Here is a 26,877-nt window from a genome sequence, read left to right as displayed (position 1 = left end):
GTTCAGGTCATTGTCCTGTGCCACTAGTACATATAGCAACAATTATTACGGTTGTTAAAATCGCACAAAATGTTACATATTCATATTAGTATAATTGTGCATTCTTTAAAATGCTTGTGTTTGAAATGCATCTTGATAAAGGTGCTTTCCATCCAATGCACTTGAGTTCTTACTATTGAGTGAATTTCTTCACTCAGCCTCTGTCATACTATTAACGGAATGTCTCCAAATACATTTTAGAAAAGTCTTTCATTATTTGTATTTCTTAGGAAATATTTATTAAACAGCTGTAATTTTTTTAATGTCATATTCGTAACATGAAATAATTTGTCAAAACCCATACATTACGAAATATAAACTGAACTGTATTGTAATATTGGAAATTTTTAATTCACATCAAAATAAAGTAATTCAGATTTACTAAAAGCGTCTTGCTCTTACAATCTAGTGTGCTGTTACATCATGGTCACATGTGCATTAATCTCTCTAGTCATTCACCTGTCTTGCATTATAAAAAAAGTTTTTAAGTTACTCATCATTATTGGCAACAAATAAGAAGTATCAGAATATCATACTAATTAATTCGGCTCATATTACGCAAATTTTGTGTATGCTTGAAATACAAGATTCTACTACATTTTGCCAGAATATGCATTAACCCAAGCACATAAATCCCACAATACACGCACAGGTTGTCCATTTCATTTATCTTTTTTTTTAATAAAACGATTTCCTGGATGATAATTAAACACCACTTCCGAATTAAAGATGTCACATTTGACAACAGTCTTGCATATTACTATTTGAAATGTTTGCTGTTTCACATTATGTAAAAAGTTAAATAAAAGGGAGTAGGCTATATCTTTTTGTGAGAGTACACTGCTGACCCCATGTGGTAGCCTACTAACTGCATTGTGCTTTATGCTCAGTGGAATGAGAATGAGACGGAGAGACGTCAATGGAAATGCAGATTTTGTGATCTACATCCACATAGTAAAACAATGCCTTGCTTACATTTTGTTTGCAGGTACATAACATTGCTTTAAAACAATACACTATATTTATCGCTAGTTTTAATGCCCGTGGTCATCATACAAAACTCAGCCCCCTAGAACTCTAGTAAAATAATTATTCCTATACCATTTGGGACAGCCATTTATTGTGCTGTCCGAAAGCATAGTGGACGTTATCGAGTGCACTCATTCAATACCGAGTGTAGGCTACAACCGATGTACGCTCAACGGCTGCCCGAATTCACTCACTCCTTTTCATTCACTCCTTCAAATGAACAGTATTAGTGGACTAACGTAAGGAATAGTGAATGAGGGTTTAGGGGGCGATTTCGGATTATTTTTCTTCTTTTTTATTGCAATAACAATAGAGGAATACAGAGTCATACAAAACACTTGAATCTATAAAAAATTAAGATCACAATTATGCATTTTGTAAAAAAAAAAAAAAAAAAAAAATCATACATCTAATACATCAAGTATCATTTTCAACAGCTGAGATGTCTTAACAGCTTTACGATTGTTCTGTATTGGAGTAAGAGAGTCGTAAAAAAACGTCAAGTCAGTGGAAAATAGTCTACCATTTGGTCCAGTTAACATACATTTAGTAGGCAGCAGGCTATAAGATATTTCCCAAATAAAATTTTATTTTTTAGTTATATCCATTTCCAATAAACCGACATCACAATCCATAAACAAGACCATTATATCAGTTAGTGATAAATTTGTAAAACACATCAAAAATAAACATAGAAACTTTGGACCAAAATAATTTGGTATAATTACAACTAAAAAATAAATGTACAATTGTTTCTGTTGCCTCTTTACAAAAACAGCATAATGGAGAACCTCCTTCTTTAAACTTACTGATAAAATCATCACATGGATAATATCTGTTTATTATTTTAAAGTGGGTTTCTTTGACTTTATTAGGAATTACATATTTATTCATATGTGACCACAGATTCTGAAAAAAGGTAATGAAAATCCTGTTTCCATTTCACCAATGCCTTAGGTGAAACACTTTTTTCTTTAGTTAAGATTGTCTAATATACATTTTTATTATTATTTTTTTGTCCCTAATAAAAAAGCGACCAACAGTGTGAGCCAGAATATAACCAAAGGATTATACATCTTTTCAATTTTGATTTTCGGGGAAATACAGTGAATTATTTAAAAATATTGCGATTTCGGATTCAGCCAACAATATCTGGATTGGCGCCTAGTATGAATGTCATCAAGGAGACGTCAGCGCATTCGACCAATCAGAGACATCTATAGAGGCAAGAGTTCCTGCAGTGCAGAACATTATCATTATCATTAATAAAGTTGTTTTTACATTTTCATTGAAACTACATTCTTTATAATTACCGAACAACAATATATTGTTTTTGGTCTTGGTCAGTAAAGTAAAATAAAAATAAATCCCATCAACAGTTCATCTCTGGATTGGCGCATGCACAATTGCGAAACAAAAGGACGAATTTGGGATTAAATTGCAAATTTGTCATATTTGGATTGCTGTCCAATCAAACCGGGACGTTTTAGTAGGCTACGGAGCAGCCTCAATGACGTATGCAGCAGTCGACAAATGCTGCTACCTTATGGAGGTAAAACATTATGACCGCGTCCTTTGATGCAACGTAAAAAAAATGTCAAATGATTTCTCATTATTTCCTATTGAAGCGCAATATGGGACCACACGAAATCATATGACCATTATCTGTTTCCGTTTTTTCGTGTTTACAACTAGGCGGAAACGATGATGCGATGCGTGCTTTGAGTGTTAGCAAACGCTTCTCGAGTCTCAACTCTCGATGCGCAGCCACTGCTGGCTGTCCTCTGATCTAATCTGCTTCAGTGACTCGGTAATTTCGTTCATTTTTGACTGACTGTTGGTCATGATGTTGGGTTCATAATGGATGAAACAAAGCAGTCAGCATCAGCAGCACGTCAGGACTGTAGCATAAGGGCAGTAGGTGAGTTAATGATTGATGCTACATTCGTTCACAGCCTCGAGAATATGCAGTTACATGAATTCTCAATCTTTACGTCATTGTATGTATGCTTTAACATTCGCGGCATCTGCATCTGCATCCGCTCATGCACCAAAATAAAGTTGTTTTGATATTCGGCGTTTCAGACAGACTTTAAAACCTAACTTGTGTGGAAAAATGGGTTTGTTTCGCAATGCACTAGAATATTTATACATAAAATTTAGTTTATACATTACCAGTAAAATTGCACTGTTCTCTGTACCATTGCAAAATAATTTTATCTTTATGTTTTTCATATCTGATCATATTTCATATATATTCATATTGAAATGAGCATTTGCATGTAGCCTGCAAATATTGTACCGTTAAGTAAACATTGCATTAAAAGTTAAAGTGAAAATAGTAATCAAATGAAAAGCAAAGAAACAGCACATTTTCTGACATCCCTGCATTCCAAATATAGTTTGAAAGTAGGCTAATAGATTGTATATTAAATTAATGATTTAAAGGGTTAGTTCACCCAAAAATGAAAATTATTTCATTAATGACTCACCCTCATGTCGTTCCAAGCCCGTAAGACCTCCGTTCATCTTCGGAACACAGTTTAAGATATTTTAGATTTAGTCCGAGAGCTTTCTGTCCCTCCATTGAAAATGTTGTGCAGAAAGGAAATAAAGACATCATCAAAGTAGTCCATGTGACATCAGTGGGTTAGTTAGTATGTTTTGAAGCATCGAAAATACATTTTGGTCCAGAAATAACAAAAACTATGACTTTATTCAGCATTGTATTCTCTTCCGGTTCTGTTGTCAATCCGCGTTCAGTGACGCTGGTGACGTAAAACGCTGCTGACGTGTAATCTGGTGCGCCCGAGCTTCGTTTACAGTCTGAGGGAGACGCACGCTGTAAACAAAACAATGTTCGCAGGATTTCGACACAGAGGAAGACTTGCATTTTTTTGCCCAGCCATATTTATTTGAACCCTGAATACACGGACGCACCAGAACACGTCAGCAGCGTCTTACATCACCAGCGTCACTGCGGACTCGTGAACGCGGATTGACAACAGAACCGGAAGACAATACAATGCTGAATAAAGTCGTAGTTTTTGTTATTTTTGGACCAAAATGTATTTTCGTGATTAATAATATAATCACATTATGTTTTGTATTTTGTTTGGTTTAATAATTAACATTACATTTGTGAGTATGACTCTCACTCGGCTTGTGAATTAGCAGAACTTGCACGCAGCCACTTCAAAACTGTTTACAAAGCTTCAATGGATGTGATTTTGGTTGTCATTTGTTGAAATAAATACAAAAAATAGTGTGTCGGTGTCTGTCCGCTAAACGTGACCCTCTTCGTGGCCATATGGGAAAGTGAATAATACAAAGACAACAATAAAACTTCACTTACAGTTCACTTTTCCAAAAAAAAGAAATGGATCGACTTCTGTCAACTTGTTGAACACATTTTTTTATTTGGACCTTTCTACCATATGATGGCTGAAGCTTACGAAAATTAACCGTGGTTTTATTATGGTGTGTAGCAGTGGCGAGCGGTGACTTTGGTATACTGGGTGATGCTTAATCTCGTGAGTCGTGACACATGGCAACACAGCTAAAAGTTTCCTATATTTGACCATTTAAAGCTCCAGTCCGTAACTTTTTTGGGGTTAAAAATTATCCAAAATAAATTTGAGCAAGTACATAACCAGCCAGTGTTCAAAACTATCTGCTTGCCTTAGCTCGATTCAAAATGGTAAGCTTGTAATAATGTTTTTAATCCCAGTGGTACTGGTGGATTTCTGTGGGAGATTCGAGCATGTCTTTGCGTCATTACGTCACATCTGTACACATAAAGGAGTCTCGGCTAGTATAAGCTATATTGCGAGTGAGGATGTTGGAGGTGGAGATTTATAGCCTTTTCTCACAGCACTTGATATAATTAAACTTATCAATTTGATGCCGGATCCAGAAAGGTTCAAACGACGATCACCAGTGACAACTGCAGATTCACCCGCTGTAAAATGCAAAAGACTTTGGACTGAGAGTTTAGAAAAAGAGACTGCAACCGGGCCCATGCGAAAACAAGGATAAATATCTGAAGGGCTTTAAATGTAACGTTAGTCACGCAATACTGATGTTGTTAACATTAACAATTTGAGAACAAAGTATAATTTGCTCGGTTTGACGTGATATGATAATCGATCGTTAGATTTAATCAGTTGGTCAGAAGAACAAAAGTGGATGTTACTTACTTGTTCAGATGACATTTTAGGGTGAAAATTCTTATGTTGGTCATACTTCCAAAAAGTAGAATCTGTTATTTTAATGACAGTATCCACACCGGCGCGGTGATTGACAGCTGCACATTCTCCTCAAAACATTGGATTCATCCGCGCTGTGCCGTGTCGAGGGTGTTGAAGTACAACTCATGTAAAGTTAATAATTCCGTGAATGACTGCAATTGCAGATTTCGAACAGAGATGGCGACAAAGAGGAAAAACTGTGGACTGCAGCTTTAATGAAAGTAGTTCAGGCACTCACAACAGGGGCGGAGCTACAGGTGGGCCGATTTGACAGCTTGCCCACCCAGTCAGATCCAGAGAAAAATATTTTTTTTTTTGATAATACAATTTTCTAACGTTAAACAATTTTTCAATAAGTATTGTAAATGTGATTTGTTTTTTAATGCATTAAAATTCTATCCTATTATTAATAGGAACATGCTAATACGTCTCTTCAGTTACGTCACACGCCAGTGCCCAGTAGTAATGTTCTTCTTTGTGCAAATATCCGGATTTCAACTAGCAGCGCCCTTTTTATGTTATTACAAAAATGGCTAAACCGCTATCTATAGGGTGACCAGACGTCCCGAAATCTAAATCCCGAATTCGGCCCTAATTGTCCCGAAAATTATACTAAAGCAAAATCTTGAGTAGTTATTGTCTGATAAAACATTAAAAACTATCCGTGGAGGTTGTGTGTGTGCTGGCAGCCAGTCGTAACGGAGTGATTGATTGGTCGCGGCACTGTGTGCAAAAAAATACTTCGGCCTAATGTCTGATGTCGGGTTACACAAAGCAAATCATCTACACAATTATTTAGTTTTCTTATTTAATGACCGACAATTTAGTTGTAGTAATAATTTTGGCATAAGGCTTATTAGCGTTAGGCTATAGCCTGAAATGTCTGATTTACGAACTGTTACAACAGTCATTGGTTTTTTTCTTTTCACAATGACATTTGAGTTTGACATTTGAGTTCATGATTTTAATGTTGTTTTTTTGTGGCAGACTAAAGACTAATGACAGACTGTTGACCTTTGAATAAAAATATGTTTGGTTCAGGTTTGAAATTCAATATCTTTTATTATGTAGTCTAATATCATAGTAGGCCTACCCCCACCTTAGGACAAACATCAGCCATACAAGGTAAGCAATGGGTTTTTAGTCTGGTCCGCTGTGGCATAGTTATGCAATATATAAAAGTCAAATGAGTATTCAATGCGATAAAATAGCTTATTTTCCCTGCAAACGATACCATGAAGAATGTGAATATTTAAGTCAAAAGGTAAGCAGGTATCCATATTAATGTCAGTTTCAGCAGACGCAAAACACCATTAAAGGCGACAACTTTTAAAGTTAAATATTATACAATTTACGTCAACGATAAAAGCTCCTTGTGGTTTGATCGATTTGACTGAGCAACAATAAACGACGCAAAACAGGCATTTTGAGTTTGTGATAGTACTATGTAGAAAATTTCTTACTGGCCTCCATCTGCTTTTCGCGCCACAGCGTGACGTCATGTGCAAACAGCCAATATACTCTTTTCACACACTCACGCCACGGACACATCCGTTTTCTCACGCAGAGAAAACGAGTAAGGGGAGGCTGCAGACCTGGAGCCGGCAGATATACGCCCCTGGCAGTTTTACGCATAGACATAAATATTATGTCTATGGTTTTACGCCCCTGTTGTTCCTGATGCGTCCAGTAGGGGGAGGCTGTACAGCGACACGAATTGAGTTATGTTAAATAATCTTTCTTTTTTTTTTTTTTTTTTTTATTGCAAATGACAAGACATTAACAGTGAGAAGAGAAAAAAAAACAAGAAAAAACAAGGGGGACATCAGAAGAGATTGAACAAGGCTACACAGATCAATATGATTTTACATTTTGTCAATATAAAAAATTAAAGGACTCAATGATATTATTTATTTTAGAAACCTTTGAGTTTAAAGGTTTTGACATTTTCTTAAAAGAAGAAAAAAAGGGACTTTATATCAGAGGAGAATATCAGGACAAAAAATTATAGATTCTGTCATTTGTGTGTTAAATAATCTGCTAAAGTTGTTGTTGTTTAGCAATGATGCAACATTTATTATTTATAAACTATTAGTTTGGTAGGTAGATATCAATTCATTTCTATATGAATGGATGGGTCTATAATTTATTTAGAGAGACAAAAAGTTCTTGACGGTCAGGTTTATGTTCTATCTGGCTTAAACTTAGCTTACCACGTGTAGGTTTAGCTGCCCTAGTCTTCTCTATTCACTTTAAAATTCATTTTCTGCTTAATTTTCTTTTGTTGCCTGTCTTTAGCTTCTTTAGCCTCTTCTGGTAAGACCCTGTTTACTCCTTGCATTAAAACATAGCCTACTCCACATGGTTTCTGGGGCAACATTACAGTAGATATTGGAAATATATGAACTTGTTTTTTTACAGGTGTGAACGCACAAATACACATTTATAACAGGCATATATGTATACATGTATGTAAATCTCTCTCTCTCTCCAAGTAAAGAGTTGAACTGCACACTCACTCAAATATTTTGATTATTTCCAACATCACATGATAAAACCCACATTAAAAACTTTTCCCATATGGTTTGAATGTAAATTCTGGTTTGAGTTGTTTCTTATAAATGAAATTATCTAATTATATAATTTATATCTTAATATACATTTTTTCTTAAAATAGCTTACTGGTCTGGACTAAAATGTAGGGTATGTGCTAGGGGTGCCGGTGCACGATATATCGATTCAATATCGTTATCGCGATATCACGTTGCCCGATATTATATCGAAAGTCTCGTGATAATTATTCGATATTTTGTTTATGATGCGTCCCGTCCGACATAACATGCACCTCTCGAAAAATACGCGTCACTTGCTAGCGTTGCATTTCCCCCGACTCATTTCCTGGTTCTCCTTCTCCATAAACAACATGAAATCAAGGAGAGGGTTAACCTTTCATGCTACAGTCAGATTTGAGACACCCCTCGCTGCAGCCTGTAGCACGATGACGTAGCTTGATGGTCCCATACGTATTGGATGGAGGTGTGTTTTGCTGACGTCATATACGTATGCGCAGTGTCGATCTCTGGATTATAATTCGCATGCGCTGGTTTTAAGTGACATGTATGCTCAATATTGTACTGATATGATGTTCTAACCTGTGTAGTATAGTACTGCTAAATAGTAATTATAGATAAATAAGTAATTATTTACATAAATGGGATGCTTATCCGAGTTTCACACATAGGCTATGCAAAATAGTTAATTTATTTTACAACATTTTAAATCACATGATTTTAAACCTAAATTTGATAGATTAATAGCATGTCCTCAGCACCGCAAGTTTTTTTTTTTTTTTTAAAGCCATTTTATTTTATTCAGGTCACATTTGCTGTTGAGTGGAAGCAAAAATGAATCAAGTAGCCTAATTGTCTTTGTAATTTTAAAGGTACAATACAATAAAGTCTGTAAACATTTTAAAATACCAGTACACATTCAAGGGAAAATGCAAAAATAATAACAGCATCAAGAAAATAAATCTTGTCAGATGTAAAAAAAAAAGAAGAAAAAAAAGTGCTTGATATTTTGCCTGGTAAGAGTTCCTTCTTTAATGGCTATAGCCTACTCATTTTCCCACAGTGATCTGTAGCCTATGGTTCCTCTTAATTTGCTGTTCAGTGTCTGCAATACATATGGTAGGCTATAGAAGCTTGTTTTCGCCACAAATAAAAAAGGTAACTTTTTATCTCACTACTCTGACTTTTTATCTCAGAATTGAAGTCGCAATTGCAGGTTATAAAGTCAGAATTGCGTGATATAAAGTCGCAATTGCGTGTTATTAAGTCAGAATTATGAGATATAAACTCGCAATTGCGAGGCTACTTGAAATTCTGGCTTTATAATACGCAAATTGGAGATATAGGCTAAAGTCAGAATTGCATGATATAAAGTCGCAATTGTGTGTTATAAAGTCGGAATTGTGAGAGAACTATTCTGAGGTAAAATTTGACTTAACTCGCAATTGCGAGTTTATATCATGCAATTCTGACTTTAGCCTATATCTCCAATTTGCGTATTATAAAGCCAGAATTGCATGATATAAAGTTGCAATTGTGTGTTATAAAGTCGGAATTGTGAGAGAACTATTCTGAGGTAAAATTTGACTTAACTCGCAATTGCGAGTTTATATCATGCAATTCTGACTTTAGCCTATATCTCCAATTTGCGTATTATAAAGCCAGAATTGCATGATATAAAGTTGCAATTGTGTGTTATAAATTCGGAATTGTGAGAGAACTATTCTGAGGTAAAATTTGACTTTATATCTCACAATTCTAAGAAAATATGTCAGAATTGGGAGATATAAAATCTTAATTATGTGTTATAAATTCAGAATTGCGAGAAAAAAGTCAGAATTTCGACTTTATAATACCAATTGGGAGATATAAAGTCAGAATTGCATGATAAGTCGCAATTGCGTGTTATAGCCTAAAGTCAGAATTTTGTGAGATATTAAATTATTCTGAGGTTAAAAAAATAAGTAATTTTTTCCCTTAGAATTTGACTTTATAATTCGCAATTGCGAGTTTATGTCACAATTATGAGAAAAAATGTCAGAATTGGGAGACGTAAACTCCCAATTAGGTGCCCAATCCTGCTCCTTGCGATCGACTGTCCTGCACAGTTCATCTCCAATCCTAATCAAACACACCTGCCTTTAATTTTCAAGTGATCCTGACGTGATCTGAAGACCTTGGGCCTTTCTCAATCTGTGTTCTTGTCTGTACTTGTGTCCTTGTGTTCTTGTGAAACGTCATCTTTTGTGGCCCAAGTACTGTCCCAATACACAAGTTTGCATTTTGGCAAGAACAGTTAAAAATCCCGGATGTGTTCTTGACACGCCCATTTTACCGAGGATGCATCGGCTGGTAACTTGTGTGAACTTGACGGCAGAAATATCCCAGCATTCAATTCGGCATTCGAGGAAGGAGAGGCAGGTCAATACAGTATTTCGTTTTTCTACAATTACGTACACTATTTCATCACTAAATTCACTTCTGAGAACATTTGATGCGAGAAATCAACTGTGTAGATTTCAAATATTGGCATTTTACGAAAATGTATGGCTAATCGAAAATGTGCTCAAACGTTTTCGGAAGTGAGAATCTTCATAAGCGCCTGCGGGTGTAACGTTAGCTATCGAGCCAACCGGCCAGTTTGCTCACAGACTCGTTTTTCCCCACAGTCAAGAGACCATTGCAGCCTGGCTGTTATCGTCAATAATTCTCGTTATGTTTGGGTACTGCAGACGGTGTCTGTGCGGGGGAATTATTGCGCAATACCAGCAAGAACACATCGTCTCAAACTGTCAGCAGCGTTCTGTGTGCTCGTCACCTTGTGAGTTCATTCTTCCAAGAACAACTAGCAAGAGCGTTCTCCCCAAGAACACAAGTCCGTTCTTTGCATTCTTGGTTTTGAAAAACACCCCTTAATTGGTTGCTTCAGGTGTGTTTGATTAGGGTTGGAGATAAACTGTGCAGGACAGTCGATCGCCAGGAGCAGGATTGGGCACAGAATTCTGACTTTATAGCACGCAATTCTGACTTTATAACAATGCAATTGAGACTTAACATCTTGCAAACTGACTTTATTTCTCAGAATTGTGAGATATAAAGTCAGAACTGCGTTAAATAAACTGTACTGCAATGAGGTGCTACTAATAGTTTGCAGCGCGTTGGCTTGATGAATAGATGCTCATCGGTGATGCGTGTTGCGTCGACTATAACATGAAATATAGCCTATAACACGCTCTCATACGTTTAATTTTTAGCGTTTTTGGGAGGAGTAAAATTTACATATGTGGTTTCAATGACCAGATGCAGTTACACTTGTCCAGTTTAATCTGGAATGCGGCCCAGTCAGACCACCTCCTGAAGTGGTTTTTTGAAGTGGTGGAATTTTAGAAAAGGGATAAATTGTGTTTGTCTTCATACAATGCTGTGTAGGGCACTGTTTTGTAGCTGTATGACGACCAATAGAGAATAGTACAGCTAATCAAGGATCCATATTACACGGTATACTGTATGTCTAATGGGCTAAATTTGGTTAATATCTAAATGTAACTATAAATTCACAACAACATATTTCACTCAGTCTTCCATATAAGAACCTACGGTGAATAGGCCTGTATAACTGGAGTAGGTCATATACTTGTCATAACATAGTTGATCCAACTGTGTATTTTTAATTTTTCAATTCACAAAAACACATAGTCTTCTGTAGGCTGAGTGAAGAGAGTGAAGCCCAACTGAATAGCTACAGATATTTTAATCCGTGCAGATCTACACTGTAACGTTTATATTTAAATGAACAAAAAACAAAAACATTTGTCAAGTCTATGGACGGCCGGGTTATTAATGTGTAAGAGTCGATTTAATATGTTAAATATCGAGGGCTTGGAACCAGAGGGGCGTAAGTGGCATTTTGGGCGAAAATGAGTTCTATATATCAAATTAAAGGTCTTGATGAGCTCTATCTAGTTGTGCCAAAAAGACCTATCTGAGATCAAACTGTATTGAATAAAGCAACAAAACAATACAGACCTAACACAAAAGTGTGAGTAATGTTTGGAGCCAGAAGGGCGTAAGTCCACTTACGCCCTTCTGGCTCTGAAAAATACATGTAGGACCCACATTTTTGTTCAGAGCCAGAAGGGCGTAAGTGTAGTTGGTGCCCTAAAACTGCATTCAAAATGGCTGACACAACTGCAGACATGGAACTGTCTGAGGCAGAAACGATTTTGATGAATATTATGAAACAAACTGATGAATCCACTCACCTAAAGGATTATTAGGAACACCTGTTCAATTTCTCATTAATGCAATTATCTAATCAACCAATTACATGGCAGTTGCTTCAATGCATTTAGGGGTGTGGTCCTGGTCAAGACAATCTCCTGAACTCCAAACTGAATGTCAGAATGGGAAAGAAAGGTGATTTAAGCAATTTTGAGCGTGGCATGGTTGTTGGTGCCAGACGGGCCGGTCTGAGTATTTCACAATCTGCTCAGTTACTGGGATTTTCACGCACAACCGTTTCTAGGGTATTGTTCAAAGAATGGTGTGAAAAGGGAAAAACATCCAGTATGCGGCAGTCCTGTGGGCGAAAATGCCTTGTTGATGCTAGAGGTCAGAGGAGAATGGGCCGACTGATTCAAGCTGATAGAAGAGCAACTTTGACTGAAATAACCACTTGTTACAACCGAGGTATGCAGGCAAAGCATTTGTGAAGCCACAACACGCACAACCTTGAGGCGGATGGGCTACAACAGCAGAAGACCCCACCGGGTACCACTCATCTCCACTACAAATAGGAAAAAGAGGCTACAATTTGCAAGATCTCACCAAAATTGAACAGTTGAAGACTGGAAAAATGTTGCCTGGTCTGATGAGTCTCGATTTCTGTTGAGACATTCAGATGGTAGAGTCAGAATTTGGCGTAAACAGAATGAGAACATGGATCCATCATGCCTTGTTACCACTGTGCAGGCTGGTGGTGGTGGTGTAATGGTGTGGGGGATGTTTTCTTGGCACACTTTAGGCCCCTTAGTGCCACTTGGGCATCGTTTAAATGCCACGGCCTACCTGAGCATTGTTTCTGACCATGTCCATCCCTTTATGGCCACCATGTGCCCATCCTCTGATGGCTACTTCCAGCAGGATAATGCACCATGTCACAAAGCTCGAATCATTTCAAATTGGTTTCTTGAACATGACAATGAGTTCACTGTACTAAAATGGCCCCCACAGTCACCAGATCTCAACCCAATAGAGCATCTTTGGGATGTGGTGGAACGGGAGCTTCGTGCCCTGGATGTGCATCCCACAAATCTCCATCAACTGCAAGATGCTATCCTATCAATATGGGCCAACATTTCTAAAGAATGCTTTCAGTACCATGTTGAATCAATGCCACGTAGAATTAAGGCAGTTCTGAAGGCGAAAGGGGGTCAAACACAGTATTAGGATGGTGTTCCTAATAATCCTTTAGGTGAGTGTATATTGAAGAAGTTGAAGATGAGTCAGAGTTGTTTGAATGCATTTCCTCACAAGAGTGATGACAGTAAGACATAATCATGCCTTGAGAGCCTTACCTTGTTAGCCTAGCCTAGCATGGCTAACGTTAATCCCATTGGTTTGGTCTGATCTGGCTAACTGTGCCTGTGTTCTGACAGAGAATATTCTTTTGAACTTTCTCATAATCTACTTTACCCTAGCCTTGAACTAATAGATTCAGGGCACTCATGTAGGATATTATATTAATAAATATTAATGTGTTAATCATTAAGGGACACAGCCACATGAGGTGAGGAAGAGAGATCAACTTGAGGGACACATGGAGACAGATGAAGGAAGTGAGTTCTGACTTGCATAGAAAATAAGTTAGAACATTACCTTATCTAATCCTTACCCCGAATTATTAGTATCAGGGCATTTATGTAGGATATTAATAAATATTAATTATATAATTTAGGGACACAGCATGAGATGAGGGAGAGAGATGAGGGACACATGGAGACAGCAGAAGATGGGGAAAGAGAGACAGGCAGGGACACAGATCATGCAATTGATGAGGGACACATGGAGACAGAAGAAGATCGAGGGACTAAGACAGTAGACATTGAGCCTGTTTAGGAGGGAGGGGTTGAAAGTGGCCAGGAAGAGGATGCCAACACACCACAAAAAGGAAGAAAAAGACAGAGAGATGTTGAAAATTGGAAAAGAAACCAACGTAAAAGGTTAAGAAATTCTGGCCAAGGCTACATTAATTCACATGGCATTCATGTTCCAGGAAGGAAGGTGAGGGAAAAGAACTAAAAAGCAAAAAGAACACGAGAGAACTGTCAATTGAATAGAGTATTGAAAAAAAAAAGAATTGTAATGAAATCAATTGAACAACTCATGAATTGCCAATCAGAAGTGTGTTTAGCAAGTTCAGTGACTTTAATTACAGTCTGTAGTGTTCAGCAGATGCCCAGAATGGAAAGGTGAAAAAAAAATAAAAAAAAATAAAAAAAAATAATGAATGAGTTAAATGAAAAATAATTACTTGTTCAAGTGTGATTCAAGTGTTAATTATTCAATCATTTCCCCTTTTGATCAATTATTTTCTGCATTGTTCAGCAGATACGCCCAATATGTCCATAAAAGACTTGGAAATGTTTGGTGCCAAAAAGGCGTATCTGACGTTTTTGACATATTTTTTTATTTTAAAATGTTTTAGAACATGTTCATTGTGTTAATATGCCATACATTTTTTACTTAAATACTCATTCATGTAAGTATGCCTGTGGTTGCAATGTTTGTGGTTTAAGGGTAATGATACAGGTGATTGAAGTGTGGTCAAAATTTTGTTTTGTCTCTCCTGTAAAGTTTGTCAAAAGCCACTTACGCCCCTCTGGCTCCAAGCCCTCGATATGCCCTATGTTATTTCCATAGGTTATTTCGCAGTATATCCCCCTACTGGACGCATCAGGAACAACAGGGGCTTAAAACAATCAGGGGCGTAAAACTGCCAGGGGTGTATTATGGGGCGTTGCTAGACATTAAGCTCTACTGGGGCACAGGCCCCCCATTGTTTGTCTGAGATAGCAAGCGTAACTAAGGAGGGCGGGGCTTACCGATAGATGAATACATTTTTTTTTTTTTTCAAAAATACCATGCTCGGTAGAGTAACTTAGGGGGGTTCGTGGGCATGCTCCCCCGAGAAAATTTGGATTTCTCGGACCTACATATGTGCATTTTAAGGTGTTTGAATGCCAACAAATTGGATAACAATAGCTTTAAAATATATTTAATTTCTTTTTTTTTTGTGCCATAAAAGGCATGAAAATAGAAAACGGAGAGAAAACTTTCTTGCACATTTGCATTCTTCTACATTACACAATGTTAATAATGAATAATTAGCCTTTATATTTTTCAAGAATTTACAATTACATCATTTCAATAAATCAATAAAGAGTTAATATATACTATATAAAATAAAGAGCATGTATATTCTAAAAGAAAACAAAGTTCCCCAGCCAAGTCCAAACTAAGTTGATTTATTTGTTGAGCATTAAACTGTAGGCTACCGCCTATGCTTCATTTTGGCAAAACGGTCAATCACTTGACTCTGACTCAATTTTACTTTTAAGATTATTTGTATTATTTAGAAACTGTTGTTTCGTCATGTTTTCATAGCCTACCTCGCGTGCCAACACCGGACTTCGGTGTGCTCAGATGTGTGCGCGCTGCTGTTGCTAGGAAACACAGACGCGCGCGGATTTCTGTCGCGTGGGTCAGCTTCTGTTTCGGTTAAACTGCGTTGCTTTTACAAGCATTGATTGATTGGTTTATTACTGCGTTGCAAATGGATAATTTCTATTACCCTATAATATAATTTATATTAAATACACTGACAAATAAAATAAATTGTTAAACTCAAACTTCAGATTTACTGGGGCACAGCAGATTTATACTGGGGCACGTGCCCCAGTAAAATGGGTCTAGCAACGCCCCTATCTGCCGGCTCAGGTCTGCTGCAGCCTCCCCAGAGAAAACCCGCGAAGCGAAGACGACACTGACACCGACAGACAAGAAGGGGCAGGTTAATTTAGAATTTTGACATGAAACAAATGTTCATTTCGCAGTTCTCAGATTCTATCAATTTTATTACGAAATTCAAACAATAAATACCGTTTGGCGCTTATAAATGTGACGTGACCGATCGCTGTAGCGCCTCATTTTAAGCGGCACATGAACCGATCATTACTCTTCACTACTAACTTTAGTTAGTAGTTAATAAACGCGTATGAAAAATAGGTATGTTGAAAGATACAGTACAACTTACCGAAATGTATATGCCTCATACATAATATCGATCAATCAGTGTTTTTTTTAACCGCGGAAAGAGGTCAATAGGCCTAAAACGTTAGAGAACAACACGTCACAACTTAAAGTTGTTAACGTTAACTTACCTCAGGAAAGCCATTTAATGACCATAGCACGTTAGTTGGCTATAATTAGCTTATAGAGGAGTATTTTGCTGAATATGTTATATATATATATATTTATTATATTTTTACTTGTATCATTTAAATATTATAACGTTGTTATTATAATATAAACCCCAATTTATTTAATTTATTTTTGAGTTGTTATTTTTTAACCTTTAATAATACCAGCTGACAGGGTATTTTTACAGCATTAAGTTAGGTAAGATATATTTTTTTTCTTGAGAAAAATTAAAATGTTTCTACTGTACCTACTATTTATCCAAATGAATTGATATTGAATCAAGATCGGAATCAAATCATATAAGAATTGAATTGAATTAAAAAATCGTGAAATTTGTGTCAAGCAATAATAAAAACATTAGCTTACCAGTCATTGTACCATGTAAACATTGTAACATGTTGTCACTAAAATTTTTTTTTTTTTACAAATTCGGTTTAGTTACCAAATGTTTTGACAATCACAATCCACTTATTGTGATGCACAATTCTTACTCCAAGCTAAACTCAAAATTTGTCAGCCCTGCTTGTAACTTACACTTCGGAGAGGATCCGGAGTCTCGGTGACCTCATAACTGGCCATGGCCATATCTGTGTGTGTTCTCGGCAACTTTGGAAAGATGTTAGTTGGTTTATTTCAAGCAATATCTTGCATAATTTCTCAATGAATCCCATTTTGTTTTTTGTTTTTTGTTTTTTTAAGTGGATTCAAATGCCTGGTTTATAATAAATCTAATTATTTTCTTATGTAGAATTTACATTCATAAATGTAAGTTTTCAAATTGTAATCCTTTTTTTTTTTTTTTTTTTTGTATTCTTACACGAGATAAAACATTACTTGATTACAATTTCATCTTCTCTTAAAAGCACCCAGAACAATTTGCACGACCTACAAACGTTTCACCTTAATTAATGTTTACATTTCTTTTAATTTAAGTAATGCCCTCTTTCTTTCTTTCTTTCTTTTCCATTCTCGTTTATTTTACTGTCTAGTTCTGTTTTTGTTTTGTGCTATGGCGTTACTGATATGGGAATCTCTAGAGAGACACCTCACGATTCGATTACATTCAGAGGGCTGCGATGCTAAAACGATTATCAATGCATCTTTTTTGTGTGACTACTTGGTACTTTTAAAGCAAAGTATGTATAATGACCCATACAGAATTTACTTCATATATTAATTTTATTAATAAAACAAATGGAAGTGATTTGGCAAGTCAACTGTAATGTAAACTGTAAGTAAATGAATACAAACTTCAGCATATTCTGAATCTCTAACATAAAATAATAGACTTCCAACCAACATCCTCCTGTTATGTGCAATGAGCAATATAATCCTTCAGTTCAGACAAAAAATAAATAAACATTTTGCTGTAGCAAAATCACAAACAGCTTTCTTACAAAAATAAAGAATTATGTAGGCTACCATCAGCTCTCATACAAAAATAATGCTTGTGGACTTATGCATATTCTGAATAATTAGTAACATACAAAGCTGCTCTTATACACAAATAAATAATAAAATAGTCTAAGACATATGACTTGAAATTGTTGCTGTATACCACAATCAAAAACAGCTTATACAAAAAAAAAAGTTAATGAACATCTGCAGAGAGCACAGTCAAAATGTAACTTTTTGTGACTAGCATTGCACATACACACTGTGACTGTGGGGGGCAGAACAGCAAACCTATGTATAACGTACGTATAACAGATCTATTTACAGCATATTGACAGCATCATGCGTACGCCACAGACTGGCCGGGTACTGCACTTCCGAGCTTCAAAGTTCCACCTTTTGAGTTCCGTCAATATTACGTTATTAGAAATATATATATATATTTTTTTTTTAAATCGATTTTTGACATTTGTGAATCGATTCAGAATCGTCCACGTCCGCATCGCGATGCATCTAAGAATCGATTTTTTCCCCCACCCCTACTTTTGAGTATGTTACTTGGATAACAAAATACATTTATACAACCTATTTTATTTGTGAAGTGAAACACACTATATTCCAAAAGATCAGGGGCTTTTGACAATACATCAGGCATAAGCCCCCAAAGACCCTCCTCTCTGCTGCTTATATGCTATTTTGGTTTGTCTTATTTGCTTAGCATGCAATAATGGCCAGCCATGACCCACTGTATTGTCGGACAGAAGAATGACAGAGAGAGGAAACCATGGAGAAATACCTTCCCAAATATGTTCCGGTCTTTACTCTGCTGGCACTGTCAGGACTTCTATTCCTGCTGTGGAACATCACCTCGTTGGAAGTGAGTAGAAGCCTCATCTTGTGTTTTAGTTTGTTATAATGGTTTGTAAGTACACTACAATATATTGATCAGATTCTGGCTGCTTGCATAAACCTCTAAGACTAGTCTTACAAATTAGACATCAATTTCTTTTCTTTAGGATGGTTCATATTTTTTTAAATCAGTAACATAAAAACATAGATTGGCCTAATTTGATACCGAAAAATAAGACTGACGGCCCCTGACTAACTGCTAGTGGGTCATACTAGAACTCAAGACACTATCTTACCATATTGGCTATGTTTATGCAACTGGCTCAGGATTTAAAAAATAAAAGTTGTAGGGGAGAGGATCTAGTTCAACTAATGTCTAGTTACTGAACAACACATTAGTAACTATCCAGCTTAATTTGCAGTGTGGAAGCACGTAGTAGTTCTAACTACCTAGGTCCTAGAAGAAGATAATACTACAATTTAGCTCTTTGTGGTCACACAAAAGGATTTACGGCAACACAATTTAGTACACAGCAGTGAAGTATAAATAGTTCATTCACTTAATGCCATGTTACAGTTTTGTTTGTGCAGAAACATTACTTTTAAAATAAGGTCTCCATTACTTTTAAAGGCAGGGTAAAAAGCAGGTTTTGTCTAATACATGCATTATTTTAAGTTCCCACGATGATGCACTTATTTTCGAAGGCCAACAATAAGCCAAAACAATTTAATTTTGGCTCTAAACTCTCAAAGACTTTCCCATGCTTCTCTGTATTTAAATTTCACATTAAAGCTTCTGTGATTTTGTCTCCTGCAGAGCTGGAACTGCCAGACAGCATCTACCTTCTATCAGCTTCAAAACAGCATCCAGTCAGTCTTGAAGACCTCTGAATTTCTTCTACCTGTGGAGTTCAACTACTCATTCTGTGCCCACCTCGGCCAGGAGCCCTCCGCAGAGGAAGCCAGGGAGGAGAGCTATCTTCTCAAATCCATCGCCTGGCCAGAGCCATCAATACTAGGACTGCCGTTGCGTCAAAGTAGCGATCCTGCACAGAGCTATTATACTATTCAAGACCCCGGAGAGCTGCAGGTTGGTGGGCAGTTTGTAGTGAAGGTACAGATGCAAAACTTTTTGGGCCAGCCCAAAAAACACGGAGGAGACTTCCTAGTAGCACGACTTCACACACCAGAGCTGGCAGCAGGTGTGGTGGGGCGGGTACAAGACCACAACAATGGAAACTACACTGTATTTTTCCCACTGCTTTGGGCAGGCGTTGTGCAGGTGGAACTGACCATGATTCACTCCAGCGAAGCCGTGATGGTCCTCAGGCGACTGAGAGAGGAGCAATCGGACCGAGTGTTCTTCAAGAGCCTCTTCCGCTCAGGGTACCTCTCTGAGACCACTTTGTGTAATTTGTGTCTGCCACTCAAACAGCAGCCGCTTTGCAACTACACAGACCCACAGACCGGAGAACCCTGGTTCTGTTATAAGCCCAAGATGTTGGACTGTGATACACGGATCAACCACTCAAAAGGGGGGTATAAGAAACACCTTCTCACTGTTTATGAGTCACAGTTCTTCCACAGGTGAGTGAGAAGTTAACTACAGCAATACTGTTTTTGTTTTTTGTTGGCCTATGCCAATATTTACTGTGCTGAGAATGCTGATATATATAAACACTTCAATTTAATGATAAAAGAGCACCTTTTTCCTGCATTCTTCATGAATGACACTTTAATTTTGTTTTGATCTAGTGGAGTAAATATCAAAATCCCAATACATTCTGCAGGGGTGGACAATGTGACTGTTCTACCTGCTTCTAAAGGTAATGTTTCACATGAAATATCATATACACTAGTACCGTTCAAAAGTTCTGTCGGTCAGATTTTTCAAACATATTTTGAAAAAAGTATTTTTTGTACTCAGCAAGTCTGCATTTATTTGAATCAAAACAGTTCAGTCAGGACCACTCTGGCAATAAACAAATTTTTTTTGTTGTGGATTCAGTATTGTCTTTGTCAGTATGGTTCCTTATTGGGGTTCTGCATAGCAGTAAATTAATATAGCTGAACCTGTGATTAACCTACCAAGAAAGTTAATCACAGAACACAGCCATGTGGAATAGCCTAATGGCGCTTTTCCACTGCATAGTGCGGCTCGGTACGGTTCGACTCGGTGCGGAACAGTTCGGCTCGCTTCGCTTTTCCACTGCGTGGTACGACTCGACTCGGTACGGCACAGCTCGGTTTCGCTTTAGCTTGGTTGCTTTTCCACTGCAGTTAGTACTGCTTCAAAGTGGGTGGGACTGATAGTTATAGTTGCGCAACCAACGAGAGGAACGTCTGGACCTCGTCCACTGACAACGATTCAGCCATTTCTTTTTTTGAAGTTTTCATCTTCTTTTTTCAAGCAAGTACTTTAAAAACAAGTGCTACAGTGTTGGCTGTTGTCTACTGGCTATTTAAATCTAGCGGGTTTTAGTGTCTCGTGTCGCAAATACAATGACGCTGGTAGTGACGATTCTGTCGGTTTGACCAATCAGTGATCTGCATCTGCAGTGTTTTCACGTCACATTTTAGTATCGGTACGGTACCTCTTTTACTGTCTATGTACGGTATGCTTTGAACCTCAACAGACCAGGTACCATTTAAAGCGAGCCGTACTGTAACGTTGACTCACGGTGTTCCGGACGGCTGAAAATTTCTACTCGCTGTGTTTCGGACAGGTAGAAGGAGTCATTTCTAATATATAACGCCGCATACATTTTAACAACTATAAGCTGGGTTGGTCGGAAGCGAAAGAGGATGAGGCAAAGATGACACGGATATATATAGATGCAATGACCGTGAAGTGTTTATTTATAGAATTTGCGGGAAACGGTCTAGTGTCCGGTATACCGTGATGTCCGGAATACAGTGAGTCTACGTTACCGTACCATGCAGTGGAAATGCGCCATAAGTGAGCCGTACCGTACCATGCAGTGGAAAAGCGCCAATACAGTATACCCTCCCACACAACAGGGAGTTTAAACACAAAGTTACATCCAAGGACTTGACAACATAATTAACCAGTTTACGTTCTCATCTTCATTTTTTTATTCTAAAATGTCTTCTGCTCAGTTTGGAATAAATCAACATTTCCTCATTGTCAATTCTTTCTTTCCTTTATTAAACCTTAATATTTCTGTCTCCTTCCAGTACGAACCAAAGGGAAGCACCTTAAATTCACTCCTTCCGGTTACTACTACCAGGGATCATGGAAGCCGTTGAGTGGTGTCGTCATGCGTCAGTTTAATGGCTCTTCAGTCATAACCCAGTGTCTTAGAGGGAAAATGGTGTACATGTATGGAGACTCCACTGTGCGACAGTGGTACGAGTATCTCATTGCCCATGTTCCAGGTCTGTAATATTTTTGGAAATCTTTTTAAAGGTGATTTTTGTGGTTTTGATCACATCTTCAAATTTTCTTGAGCCAACCCAATGTCAACAAACCAGAGCACACAAATATTATTGGCTGTCAGTGATACAAATTTTACACACCTTTCTGCTGAAAATTGACGTTTTGGATACAAAATAGGTCATTTGTGTAGATCTGATAAATTTTTCAAATTGGGGGTGGGGGTCTGTGAGGATTGATCCAGGTGTTTTGAGTTGTCAAAAAAAAGAAGCAAAAAACAAGAGCTCATAGATTCAGTGCTTAAAATACTGTGTGCCTTTACGTGTAAGCGGCTCATGATCCAGTGTTTTAAATGTCTCAGAGCTATACATGCCACTCCACACAAGCGTCATCTTTGCAAGCGCTGTGAGTTTGGGTTGCCTATAATGTGCATTTAAAAAACGCAATATACAACAACCATCTTTCCAAATTTGTAATGAGAATAATTTATAAATGTGTTTTCAACAAAAGAGAAGCTTTAAGGTTTTCTTGTGTTTTATGCTAAAATAAAAGCTCTCTATGGTTTAAGTTTGAAAGCAAAGAAATTAAGACAGCCATGAATATTAGTATTAGCATTTTACTGTTATTCTGTATAATAATAATAATATTGTTATTAAATATACTTTATATTTCATTTACATTACAATATAATTATTACTATTGTAATACATTTCTTAATGGTTTGTTAAACTTTTATATAGCATAAAATATAAATATTTTAATAATAATTACTATTATCATTATATTTTTATTTTATTCATAATAAATATAAACAAAATATTTTCATATTATTATTATAGTATAGACATAAAAACAACAGTGTAAATGTTTCCTGAGACAACTGGGGCCTATACCATGAAGCCGGTTTAGGTGGCTAGCCGGCTATGTTTCAGCTTAGTTTCCGCCAACCCTGGGTTTTAGGTACTATGAAAGTAGCTCGGCTTTAATGGGTGTTCGTTGCCATGGTACCTTACGCTGCACGGCTAACCTGCTCCGGGGCAGGTTAAGTTCTGGATTCGAGATCTCAGACTGAAGTTTGACCAATCAGCTGTGAGCAAAGAAACATATAGGTGACGTAACTAATTCCCAGTGTTTGTTGCAATGGCTTTACATTTTCTTTCAAATCCTGTGGACATCTCAGCGCAAATTGTTAGACGAGCACATCGTAGAGAAAGAGTTTTTAGCCGGACAAAATCCCCTTGCCTTTTCTGATAGTGTATGAAAGATACAGATTTTCTGCGGAAGGAATATCTTATCTTTGCGAACTTCTTGAGCCGCACATAAATAATTTAACACATCGAATTCATGCACTTACTGTACCCTAAATGGTATTGCGTTGCGTTTTTTTGCAAGTGATAGCCTACATACTTGCACGATCGGTGATGCACAGAATCTAGGGGAAAACACGGTTTGTCGAACCATTCGCAAGGTGGTCCTCGCTCTGCAGGAGTACATTAATAGTTTAATGTTCCCCAGACATTTATTGACCATGTCCATAAGAGAGGGTTTTTATAAAATTGCCGGTAAAATATATTGATTGGGTGACATCACGTTTTTTTTTTTGTTTTTTTTAAAGCAAATTTCACAAATGTACTATATAATACAGTACATGTTAAGCATTATTTTAATCTTATGATAGGATTCTAGAGTCATTGGAGCAATAGCCTGCACACATGGTGCAGTCTAGCTCTATAGGCTCCTTTAGTGTGCAGTCTAGCTCCATAGGCTCCTTTAGTGTGCAGTCTAGCTCCATAGGCTCCTTTAGTGTGCAGTCTAGCTCCATAGGCTCCTTTAGTGTGCAGTCTAGCTCCATAGGCTCCTTTAGTGTGCAGTCTAGCTCCATAGGCTCCTTTAGTGTGCAGTCTAGCTCCATAGGCTCCTTTAGTGTGCAGTCTAGCTCCATAGGCTCCTTTAGTGTGCAGTCTAGCTCCCTAGGCTCCTTTAGTGTGCAGTCTAGCTCTATAGGCTCCTTTAGTGTGCAGTCTAGCTCCATAGGCTCCTTTAGTGTGCAGTCTAGCTCCATAGGCTCCTTTAGTGTGCAGTCTAGCTCCATAGGCTCCTTTAGTGTGCAGTCTAGCTCCCTAGGCTCCTTTAGTGTGCAGTCTAGCTCTATAGGCTCCTTTAGTGTGCAGTCTAGCTCCAGCTCCTTTTGTAAAGGGCCCTGACTGAGTCTGTTTCCACCTGAAACATAATTCCACCACAAACATGATCATTACAAGTTTTTGGGAGGCTAATCAACTCACAAAAAGTTCCTTGACAAACACCTGTAATATATTTCAAGGGTTTTAAATCCTTACCTTGTTCACATTTCTTTTGAAGCCTGTTGAGGTAGAGGCTTCAGTTTCTGGGACAGGTTGTGAAAAATCCTACAATAAAAGAGATGTGTAACTTGGGCCAGTCCCTGTTTTATGCCACATTCAAATGTTTGCCTTAATAAAAAGGGTTCAAGAAGTGCAGCACGCACATCCAGAGTAATAAAACTGGGTGCTGGACGGACAGATATTTGCAAAAGTAAACAATGAGTCCGCACACCAGAAGATGCTCCTAAGCGAGTTTAATAGTTGCTTACCTCGTGTAACGTTTCGGGCCCAAGCCCTTCATCAGACAATTGTTTACTTTTGCCTTAATAAAAAGCCCAGTGCATTCACCTCAGCAACTGTCCCAGAACACAGACAGAGTGTCTTCATCATTTCCTCCTCCCTGATAAATAAAAGTAGGCCAATATGTTTCTGGTGTTCTGTCTGCTGCATACTGACCTCTGTGTGGGAGACTGTGTGTGTGTGTGTGCGGGCTTCAACAGGGACACTGCATTTCCCTCTACTGCAGAACATACAGTCAGCCATATTTAAAACTTAAAATAGTAATGTATCGCACACGTACCCAGTGTTACTTGCTTGGAGGAGCCGGCACCAGGGTCAGATTGTACAGCACCTGTATTCCCATCCATAATTGGCCGTCCCTTATTCCTATCAGAGCATTCTGGAGGAGTGGCCCTCCACTGGTTTTCTGAATTTCACTCTTTTTCCGGTTTGCCTCAAACAAGTGTTAATAAAAAAATAATAAAAGGTTGTGTGTAAATACTTACTAGGCTACTTTGAATTATATTTTTATATTTTGTCTTTATCAGCTGCCAAGAACGTTTGGAGTTGCATCTAAAAATCAATGAATATTAATCTTTATTATATACATGCACATTTTTTATATATATTATAAAAATATAGGCTATATTTCACACACACATACATTCATAGCCTATATATACATAATTTTACATGAATAAAGAACGTATTTATTTAGCTTACACATTAACACAATCAGCAATCTTTCTCCAACAGTCTTCTCTTGCTTTGGCAGCAGAGACCGTATTGTTTCGAGCTTGTCATACATATTTAAATTCATCGTAATTCTGAATGATTATCTCTTGCTCCTCCGCGGAAAGAAAATATCGCTCTCGCTCTATCCATATCGAACGCGATTGGTTGTTCGGTGCCAACGTCACTTTGGTATGTGCACGCGCTCGTGGAGTAATCATAGCTTAAGATCAAAGCCTGAGTTGACAGAGAAAGTTGATGAGCTGCGTCATGGTACCAATAAAGCCTGATTGCATCGGTTTGGTTTTGTCAACTCAAAACTAATCCTGTAACTCCGAGTTTGTTCAGCTACCTTCATGGTACAGGCCCCTGAAGTACAGAGATTTGTTTGTGGTCTGTGGTGAGTTCCTCATCCTAAATAAGTATTTTAAACATTTTCTTTTTGGGTGGACATCAATCTTTTGTCTTTTCCTGATTCATATCTACATCTCACCCCCTTTTTTTCCTCAACATTATAGAGCTTAAAGAATTCAACTTTCATAGCCCGAAGAATGTTGGCCCGTACATGGCAGTCGACAGCAACCACAACACACTGTTGAGATACCGCTGCCACGGGCCGCCGATCCGCTTCACATCCGTGTTCTCGGCTGAGATGCACTATATCTCAAATGAGCTGGACGGCTTACGAGGGGGCTCGGACACGGTGGTCGTGATTAGCATCTGGTCACATTTCAGCACTTTCCCAGTGCAGGTTTACATACGGCGCCTGCGCCACATCCGCAGGGCGGTGATCCGACTGCTGAACCGAGAACCATCGACTACGGTTCTGATTCGCACAGCCAATCTCCAGAAACTGGACCCGGAGTCCAGCATGTTCAACAGCGACTGGTACTCTCAACAGCTTGACGCAGTGCTCCGAGCCATGTTTAAAGGTCTGAACGTCCAGTTGGTGGACGCCTGGGAGATGACACTGGCCCACCACCACCCTCATCAGCTACACCCTCCACCTGACATTATATCAAACATGCTGAACTTTGTCCTTTCCCACATCTGCCCAGTAAGGAGAAAGAGAAGGCAGGGCTAATGCAAGGCTTAACCTCTCTAGCAGAATTTGAGGAATATTTATTTTAAGTTGTATTTTTAGCCTTTTTAGAGAGGGGGACAGGATCAGCGCTGGGAATTGAACTCGGGTCACCAGAGGTGCAGTTGCACTATATGGCGGAGCGTTGCCCATGAGGATAACGGTTCTGACATTTGTGGGCAATCTTGAGGAACTGGTGAGAGTACTACTCTTCCAAACCTCTGCCTTTGGGATCAGCGCTTTTGCTATCTATTCAGCCATTATTTGCTATCTGTTTGGGCTTGCAAATGTTCATAATGATTTTGTTGATTAGAAATACAAAAGCAAACAGTTAATGTAGCCCTTTATACTTTAATGGCAATATTCGGAGGTATGCAGAATCCGTTAAAAATTAAGAATTCAAATATTTATGTATATATCAGTTTGTAAATAACAT

The 26,877-nt window shown here is 37.8% G+C and overlaps 1 protein-coding gene across 1 annotated transcript; it reads left to right on the top strand.

The window, feature by feature from the left end:
• Nucleotides 1-18,458: 18,458 nt before the first annotated feature.
• On the top strand, nucleotides 18,459-26,789 carry nxpe3 (neurexophilin and PC-esterase domain family, member 3). Its single transcript, XM_056233007.1, has 5 exons — nucleotides 18,459-18,641; nucleotides 19,431-20,200; nucleotides 20,369-20,439; nucleotides 21,812-22,012; nucleotides 25,879-26,789. The coding sequence occupies exons 1-5, from the start codon at nucleotides 18,549-18,551 to the stop codon at nucleotides 26,442-26,444; spliced, it is 1,701 nt and encodes a 566-aa protein (XP_056088982.1). The 5' UTR covers nucleotides 18,459-18,548; the 3' UTR covers nucleotides 26,445-26,789.
• Nucleotides 26,790-26,877: the final 88 nt, after the last annotated feature.

The sequence above is a fragment of the Rhinichthys klamathensis genome, unplaced genomic scaffold, assembly GCF_029890125.1.
Source record: "Rhinichthys klamathensis goyatoka isolate OS25496 unplaced genomic scaffold, OSU_Roscu_1.1 h1tg000358l_1, whole genome shotgun sequence".
Taxonomy (NCBI): domain Eukaryota; kingdom Metazoa; phylum Chordata; class Actinopteri; order Cypriniformes; family Leuciscidae; genus Rhinichthys; species Rhinichthys klamathensis.
The sequence above is the reverse complement of the archived record's forward strand: the minus strand, read 5'-3'. Positions and strand labels throughout refer to the sequence as shown.

What these genes read in the sequence shown, in the direction of transcription:
- nxpe3 (XM_056233007.1), top strand. Translation starts at nt 18,549, where the DNA reads ATGGAGAAATACCTTCCCAAATATGTTCCGGTCTTTACTCTGCTGGCA. An exon ending in GGAACATCACCTCGTTGGAA is followed by an intron (nt 18,642 to 19,430) that starts GTGAGTAGAAGC and finishes TGTCTCCTGCAG; the next exon opens with AGCTGGAACTGCCAGACAGC. An exon ending in TCTCATTGCCCATGTTCCAG is followed by an intron (nt 22,013 to 25,878) that starts GTCTGTAATATT and finishes TCAACATTATAG; the next exon opens with AGCTTAAAGAATTCAACTTT.